A 9,837-nucleotide genomic window follows, 5' to 3' on the forward strand; every position below is an offset into this window, starting at 1 on the left:
AAGATATATATAGATCCGAGAACTCTGTGATAGAAGAATGCACACAGCTGCTTACAAGTATTTTTACAAAGATGAGCAGAGAAAATTCCTAACAGATTTAGGTCTATCTATTTCTCTGTTCAATTCCTATTTTTCACTTGATCGATTGATTTATTATTAAGCACTTGCTACTCTTGGTTTATATACTACCAATTTACACATGAATAAGACAAACAATAAAAACAAGAATCTAGGTTTATTCACATGTTGCTTCATTTCACTATTGAGCATCTTTGAATATCTTCAGTTAAGCATGAAAATGTAAATGTTTCTTTGTTCTCTAACACATGTAACCAGGCTACCACATTTCTTTTGTATGCAATCAACCCATGTGACTGCCAAGTCACTTTTAATTGCTATTTGAATATGATATTTTTTGAGACTCCAGCATTATCCGTTGATACTACTCCTTGAGTCATCCGTTGAGTCTAAACTGGATTATCCGTTAAGAGTCGCTTGAGTCCTTTGTTGAAACTTTAAGTTTATCCGTTGATGATGAATTCTTTAGCAGTTGATAGTATTTCACTTATACAAAATTACAACACATCTTCTATTTACAATTGACCAACCTATTTGTATATCTTTCTATTAGTTAACTTGACTCATAATTCACTACAACTTCTAGACTACTAAGTTGTTTGTTGCATACAGAAATGTGCTGCAAACTTGTCTAACACAAGCTACTCCATCTAATAATGGTTACAAAAATCATTTAACTTATCTACTTAAAGTATTTTGTCAAGTTATCATCAAGCATACAACATATTCCTAACAAGAAGCTTGGAGTTAAATAATGTTGTTCTAGAAAAAAATTTCTAAGTCAAGATATCGACAAGTCATAGATCAAGGGATATAGAGAAGTCAATCGAGAAGTCCAAAATAACTTGTAAAGAAGTCCAAAATGGCTTATAGAGAAGTCTAAAAGATATCGACAAGTCAAATGAAGATGTAGAGAAGTGGAGATATCGACAAGTCAAATGAAGATATAGAGAACTGAAGATATCGATAAGTCAAATGAAGATGTAGAGAACTGGAGATATCGACAAGTCAAATAAAGATGTAGAGGACTGAAGATATCGACAAGTCAATTTCTTATATAGAGATCTTAGAGATATCGATAAGTCATTTCTACCTGTAGAGATCTCAGAGATATCAATAAGTCATTTCTACATTTAGAGATCTTAGAGATATCAACAAGTTATTTCACATATAGAGAACTGGAGACCTCAACAAGTCAAATATACATATAGAGAACTCAAGATATCGATAAGTCATTATACTTATCGATATGTCACTTCTCTATGGAACAAATAGAGATCTCGACATACTATCTCAAATTCAGAATACAGACAAGTTCAAGATTCAAGATTATCAGTCAACAAACAATTCATTCACTGAATTGGAAAGTCTACAAAAGAAGTTGAAGAATACAAGATCAAGGGCCAAGATTCACTGGACAAAGAATGGTCACTGACCTACAAGATTCTGCACAGATATGTCAACACCAGAAAAAGAAATAGACAAGGTTGCTTTAGAAATTGGTTTAGTACATTTTAGTGCAAGTTTTGTAAACCCGTGTTGCTAGTCTATAAAGCATGCACGGGTCCTTAGTTTAGAAGTAACAAACAAATCTAGAAAATCTTGTATTCTCTCAAGATAGAAGCTGAGTTCTTATTATTCAAGAACACATATTTGTAGGAAGACAACCTTAATTAATATGATTAAATGAGTTTTTGATATTGTATCTTGTGTGTTTTTACTGTCAAGCATTTTATCTCTACAATCTTAAACTAATTTGTTCACCAATAATCCAAACAGTTTCAAAAGCCAAATATAATCCCGAAACACATTCACCCCCCCTCTGTGTTACATTTTTTGCATTCAATATCTACACTTTCTTGGCACACTGTTGTAGTAGTCACAACCATCACTGTTATTACAACCAAACTGAACCTAGTCCTAATTTCATCAAGATTATGACTACCCCTAAAATCTACCATAGTCAACAATTAAACTTATATATATTAACATGTGAAATGGAAGTTAAAGTAGTATACTATAATTTTTAAAAGGTAGTTTAAAAATCATCTAATGAATATAAATAAGAGGTCCAATAGGTTTCTTATAAGTCTAATGGATCGACAAGATTATTAGTACATACATATGAAAATATGAGAGGGAAAGAGTTTGCAATTGAGTATAATATCTTTTCCGTCGTGTTGTACAAGAAGAAGCAAACAAGAAAGATGATTGGATTTCACATATTGTGGTATGAAATCAGAAAAAAGAACTCTAATTTGATGGCAAATAAAGAACAGAGATGGGCTTTGCAAGATAATTAAGTGACGGGATCGGGAAAAAAATTCAGCCGGGAGGGGGAAAAAATAAGCGGGAGATGACATAAAAATTGCTACAGATCTGCGGTGGTTCAATATATATAACCAATATTTGGGGTTGGCTAAATTTTTTAGTTAAGGAGAATATCCTATTGGAGAGATAGAACTTTTACAAAATATGTATATTATTTAATTTTGGTAAGCAATTTAAATTTTTAGCTAAGGGCTTTCTTCCATTAGAGATGCTCTTAGCACACGTGGCCAAATAAGAGCGAACTGTTGTAAAATGCTTCACAATTGTAGCAGCTTGATTACCAAGTCCCACATGTCAATATTAGTCGCATGTCGATAGGCACCAAGTTCCTGAGTTTCAGATGTCGATATAGGCATTTGGCTTGAGACTTCAGATATCGTTAGGAACTGATTCTTAATTCTTAGATATCGACACACACCAAAGTATAGTGACTTAGGTATCGACTAGAACCAAGGTCTTTGTCAGATGTCGACAGGAGTCAAAGGCTTTGGCTAGATGTCGACCTAGACCAAGTCCTTTAGCCCTTGATTTCCAGATATCGACATGAAGCAAGATTGGATTCCAGATGTAGACATCAACAAATTCTTGACTTGGAAACTTTTCTTTCTTTTCATGTCTTCATCCATGGCCTAATTTCAACAACCAATTTTCTTCTGAAAATAATTAAAGCATTTTATTCTTGACATGTTGACGCCTAGTGCTTTAGTCTGGTTCACAGGAGACTAACATAGAATTGAACATCTTGTATCAATTAATTCTTTAGTTGTTTAACATCTTTAGACTACTTCGTTGCTCCAGTTCATTGAAATCCCTGATCTTTAGTACTAGAATCAATTCATTTTTTTGACACTGATGGTTCTTTGACATTTTATTATACATGGAGGTCTAAACCTTGAAATGAACTTTTTTCTATGACGCTATTACGGACTTGGAGCTTTATTTCCATGTTTTGATTCTATGAATTTATCCAATCTTCTTTCTTCTGAATTCATGTGTTTCATAGTTAATATTATTTTCCTGTTTCTTTTTAATGTTGAGTTATATTTTCTTGATTATATATTACGTTACATTATGCTTTATAATATTGTTTTTCACCTACTTAGTATATATTTTTTCAGGTTTGGGTTAGATTTCATTTTTTTTTGTTTCTTATTTTTTGCAATTTTAGTAATATCATTTATTACGATTATTTCGTTATTATAATTTATTTTCTGAGTATATCTTATTTATATACTAAATAGTAAAATTCTAATTACTATAGCCTTATTTTGTATCAATCTTCCATTCTTTAATATTTCATGTATGAAATCGGCATTTATGCAGGAAAGAAATAAGTTTGCAGGCATATTTTCGAGTGTTTCTTCTCTGATTAAATTTTTTTATTGTCTAAACGTTCACGATCAACTATACATGTTCATCAATTAGATGATAATGAGGTCTACAGGGGCTGAACATGCAAATTTCGACCTCAACGTGTATTTGAGGTCTATTCGACCTCAAATAAGGTCTACAAGGGATGAACATGCAAATTTCGACCTCAACATGTGTTTGAGGTGTATTCAACCTCAAATGAGGTCTACATGAGCTGGACATGCAAATTTCGACGTCAACATGTTTTTGAGGTCTATTCAACCTCAAACGAGGTCTACAGGGTTAATACAACAACAGAGGGGGTTTGATGAACAATTTAATTAATATGACGATTATACCCCTACATTAATATCGATATAGTATTTATTTCACATCATCATTCATTTATAAAAATTTATTAACATTTGTATAATAAATATGTATATACATACATATATATACATACATACATGCATGCATGCATGCATATGTACAATATATATATATATATATATAAATTAATACATGCATACATACATACACACATACATACATATATATACATACATACATACATACATACATGCATGCATACACACATGCAAATATGCACACACACATACATGTACATATACATACATACATACATTCATAGATACATGCTCATATAATCTTATTTGTCATCAATTTAACATTGTCCTTATACATATACATACATATATATACATATATACATACACTATATATATACATAAATACATGCATACACACACACATACACACACACATACACACACATACATAAATTAATACATACATACATACAATATATATACATATTTATAAATTAATACATGCATGCATACATGCATACATGCATACATATATATATACATACAAATATACATACATACATACATGTATACACACATAAATACACACATACATACATAGATACATATTCATATATTCTTATTTGTCATTAATTTAACATCGACCTCGTACATGCATACATGCATACACGCATACATACACATACATACACACATACATATATAGATACATACTCATATATTCTTATTTGTCATCAATTTAACATCGTCCTCCAACATAATGAAATGGCCAGATATTATATTAAATTATATTAAATAAAAAATAAAACAAACTATTTATACACATATGTACGATTTATGCTTCACTATTAATAATTATGTGACATATATCGTTAACACAGGTTGTTAACATTGTTAGGAGAGTTTGTTGAGCATATTAATTTATATGACAATTATACCCCAACGTTAATATTTACATAATCTTTAATTAACCTCGTCACTCAATTTTTTAAAAATTATCAATTGTTGTATAATTAATATATGCATACATACATATAATAAATATACATATATATATATACACACACTAGCCTATGACTTGTGCGATGCACATATTGCTTTTAACACTTGAATGATTTTTAAATAATATTTTATCTAAAAATTATTTATATTTTGATATATATATATATATATATATTTCCAATAGTTGGAAAATAAATTGAAGAACATAAAAGTTATAATATTAAATATTTTGTGATCATTTGAGACTTGACTGAAAATAAATAATATAATATAATATGTTGTTCACAAGACTCGAGTCATGAACGTGTAGAAATTGTTAAAATAAAGAATATAAAAGTTTAAATATAATAAGCTCTTGACGGGGTTCGAACCCTGAATCCATGAAAGCAGTTTAAATGTTAATATAATATTATTTTATTATTGCATCTAACGCTTCCCATCTATCTGACTTTAGATTTGACGATTGTTCTGCTTATAATAGTATAGTACAAATATATATATATATATATATATATATATATATATATAAATTAATATAGGGATAGACACACACATACATACTTGTATATTCTTATTTGATATCAATATAACTTCGTCCTCCAACATAATGAAATATCGAAATATTACTTTAAATTCAATGAAATAAAAAATAAAATAAACTATTTATATCAGTATGTATGATTTATACTTCGGTATTAATCATTTGATGACATATATCATATACTCTCACCCTCAAATAGGTTGTTAACATTGTTGTTAGACACAAAGACTAAAAAACTGAATTATGTTAAAGAAAAATTAAGAAATCGGGGGTAAATTTTGGAGTTATTATAAAGATAATATGCTAATTTAGGAAATGTTAACAATATGTTGGAACATCCTAAAATAGAAATCTATTGGGACGGAGAGTATCAAATGTCATTTAGTAAGTAAACGTCCAGCACTAACGTTAATTGTCTATATAGTATTACTCATCAATCACATTTCTAACACATAAACACATTAAATAAATAAAAAAACAAATTAATAATTATTTTTATATTTAGAGTGATCACTTGTATTTATTTTACTTTCTAAGCATTATTAACATATTACATATACAATTTAATTATGAAGTGGCAAAAAATGTATATTAACATAATTTATTACTTCCTGCGAATGCACCATTGCAAACATACCTTAATCACTCGTGCTCATATGCATAAATAAATAAATTATTCACCCATTAGGTAATAATATAAATATATCATCAACAATTAAAACGAAAACAATTTCAATTAGCACAATTTAGAGTAGATTCGTGTATTGCACGGGTTATAGAGCTAGTTAATATATAAAATTTTCAAAGGTATCTCTAGTGTTCCAAGTGTACGGTATATCTATTTTACCAACCTTTTTTTGAAATGATCTATTTTACCAACTTAAATATACTTTGTCAGGAGTTTAAAAAAATATACTTTTTCGATCTTATATATGTTTTTTAGAGAATAATTCTAAAAATGTAAAATTGGTATTCAAAATTGATCCCCGAATGTCACGTATCATGTACCGATAGGCTACAAATCAATTATCAATTATTAATAATAGTATATCCCCCTTCGTTTCATGATTTTAAAAATCCTCGATTGTATGGATTTTGTTACCTATTTTAATACATGTAAAACTACTCTTTTTGGATTTCTTTTAATTTTTTAGGAAATAAGAAAATTTACTTTCACCTTTCATTAATTTTTATAATTTCCAATTTTGGTGTTTTTGAGTGCTTGAAAAATGTTTTAGAATCACCAAAAAAGATAACCCACCCGATTAAATATAAAAAAACAAGCCTGTCTGCACGAAAGTTTGAGCAAATGCAAATGAAAATGGCGTGCCTCGTTTTAGAGATAGCTTTTGCAATAGCAGTGGTTGCAGCCACAACAGTCATATGGAGAGTTCTCAACTGGGTATGGTTGAGGCCTAAAAAGCTCGAGAAACACCTTAGAAAACAAGGCTTTCATGGCAACTCTTACCGCTTTCTTTATGGAGATACCAAAGAACACGTGTCCATGTTAATGGCAACAAGATCAAACCCCATTCCAATCTCCCATGACGTGCCTTCTCGTACCACCCCCTTTCTCTGCAAGCTCGTCCGCGATTATGGTACGTAACTACTTTACTTTAACATACAGAAGGTATACCTTCTTGTGTAAGAGTTCTTGCTAGCATTATCGTCTGTTTTTCCTTCTTCAGTTCCGTGTTGCGTAAGAGTCCTTGCGAGGATTATCGCTTGCTTTTTTCTTCACTTCTGTGCTGCGTCAGTACTTGATTAGGCTCATTTAGACAACTTGTTGTTTAAAGTGAATTTTTAATTTGACTTTGCGAATACGTTTTAGACTCTGTTAATGATAACTACTCCTTAAGGTTGAACCCCGTAAACAAAATGTCTCAATTGCTAGCTACTTACCAGGTGTCGAAGACGAAAAGCTTGATTGCCTTTGCATACTGTTTGATGATTTAATTTGTGGATTCCAATATCTGCTCATGAGTGAAACGGTGTATACTACATCCATATTTCCTGTTCATAATTTAGCTGGAGTGTATGCTGTCCACAATATATCTTATAATTTAAAACTTATATTTTTCTTTTACTCGTTTCATCTCTTTGTTTGATTTTATATTGTGTTTTGAGGCTACTATGTCTTGCAGGTAAGAAAACCTTTTTCTGGGATGGACCAGCACCGGTGATTGTTATTATGAATCCTGAAATGGTAAAAGAAGTTTTGAATAAGAACTTTAAATATCCAAAGCCAACTATACACCCAATTTTCAAGATATTCATTCAAGGCCTCCCATTAATTGACGGAAGTAAGTGGACTATGCACAGAAGAGTACTCAATCCTGCTTTCCACACTGAAAAGTTGAAGGTACTGATTTAACTAACCATCAAAATTTTGCATTTGGCGTGATTATAAATGCATCAGTGCGAAGTTTTTATTTCAAGATATGAGTTTAGAATAAGTTAATGCATATTCTACTCCAGTTCACCAGGTATAAAACTTTAACTGTTATTGTGATTGCACTTTGCAGGGTATGCTACCAGCATTTGATTTGTGTTGTCACGAGATGACAAAAAAATGGATGGAAATGATAGGGGAGGGAAGAAATTCATGTGAGTTAGATGTGTGGCCTTTCTTCCAAACATTGACAAGTGATGTCATTTCTCGTACTGCATTTGGCAGTAGCTATCAAGAGGGAGAAAAGGTATTTGAATTACAAGTGGAACAAGCTGACTACGCATTTAAGGCTGTGCAATCACTTTACTTGCCTGGATTGAGGTAATGTCTTTTATTATGCTTATACAATGATATGGTAAAGTTTGATCATGTGAAGTCTACAGAAAAATAAAAAATGTAAACAAGTTCAACAAAATAGAGTGTGTGTTTGTTCAGGTTTTTACCAACTAAGAGGAACCAGAGGATGAAGGAAATAGACAAAGAAGTAAGATTTTTACTAAGAGGTGTTATTGATAAAAAGATGAAGGCCATGAAAGCAGGCGAAGATACTGATGACTTATTGGGACTATTGCTGGAAGCGAATTCTAAAGAAGTTGGACAGGGAAACAAAAAAGTTAGAATGAGCATTGAAGATGTAATTGAAGAATGCAAGGTGTTCTATTTTGCTGGCCAGGAGACCACCTCAGTTTTGCTTGTGTGGACGTTGGTCTTGTTAAGTATGTATCCTGATTGGCAAGATCGAGCTAGACAAGAAGTGATTCAAGTAATTGGGGATGACAAACCAGATATAGTTCATCTTAATCATCTGAAGACCGTAAGTACTGTATTTTTCATTCAACTTGAGACGGAAGGGTAAAATTAGCATTTAAAAGACACCCTGGCATAATTTATTCATTTTCTGTAAACCTCAGGTGACCATGATTCTGTATGAGGTTCTGAGATTATATCCACCAGTATCTGGGCTATTTCGACGGATAACTGAGGAAGTTACATTGGCTGATTTAACCTTACTACCAGGAATGCAAATTGTGTTGCCCATAAATCAAATTCATCATGATCAAGATATTTGGGGCGCTGATGCGAAGGAGTTCAATCCTGAAAGATTCTCAGAAGGCATTTCAAAGGCAACAAATAATCAGGTAGCTGCATTTTTCCCGTTTGGTGGGGGGCCAAGGATCTGCATTGGACAAAATTTTGCAATATTGGAAGCAAAACTAGCTTTGGCCATGATATTAAGAAAGTTCTCCTTTGAGCTTTCACCATCATACAAGCATGCACCTATCAATAAAATTACAATTCAACCTGAATATGGTGTTAGCTTGATTTTACACAAGGTATAGGTGGTACTTGCAAATTTCCTGATTACTGTGAGGAAAGTATGTGCACTATGCATGCGATGCCTATGTGGATTTGCCACCTCCATATACCGGTTATTAAGTATGATGTTGAAGACTTGTCTTGATGTTTTTATGTAAAAGACTTTTTTTATAAGCTGCTGTCTTTGTTTTTTTTTTTTTATAAATAAAATGTGCCTGCATTAACCAAACTGCTTCCAAAGCAATGTTACAAATGAGAAACTCAATAGTGGTAGTAATCCATTCCTATAAAGCAGACACAAAATAAGCACCTCTTGTCATGGGCAACACTATTCGCTGATCTAAAAACAAAAACAATTAACAATTCGTCGAAGTAATTAACTCCTTACCGTCGTCAACAATAGAACCAAATGT

At 31.5% G+C, this 9,837-nt stretch overlaps 1 protein-coding gene across 3 annotated transcripts; it reads left to right on the forward strand.

The window, feature by feature from the left end:
• The first annotated feature begins 6,947 nt into the window (after positions 1-6,947).
• On the forward strand, positions 6,948-9,634 carry LOC141670748 (cytochrome P450 72A397-like). Of its 3 annotated transcripts, none has more exons than XM_074476732.1 (5): positions 6,948-7,253; positions 7,800-8,017; positions 8,181-8,428; positions 8,543-8,921; positions 9,019-9,634. In XM_074476732.1, the coding sequence occupies exons 1-5, from the start codon at positions 6,965-6,967 to the stop codon at positions 9,445-9,447; spliced, it is 1,563 nt and encodes a 520-aa protein (XP_074332833.1). In that variant the 5' UTR covers positions 6,948-6,964; the 3' UTR covers positions 9,448-9,634. The 3 variants fall into 3 exon arrangements, with proteins under 3 accessions (XP_074332833.1, XP_074332835.1, XP_074332834.1); XM_074476734.1 differs by lacking the exon at positions 6,948-7,253 and adding an exon at positions 7,542-7,646; XM_074476733.1 differs by lacking the exon at positions 6,948-7,253 and adding an exon at positions 7,557-7,690.
• Positions 9,635-9,837: the final 203 nt, after the last annotated feature.

Source organism: Apium graveolens, chromosome 7 (assembly GCF_009905375.1).
Source record: "Apium graveolens cultivar Ventura chromosome 7, ASM990537v1, whole genome shotgun sequence".
NCBI lineage: Eukaryota > Viridiplantae > Streptophyta > Magnoliopsida > Apiales > Apiaceae > Apium > Apium graveolens.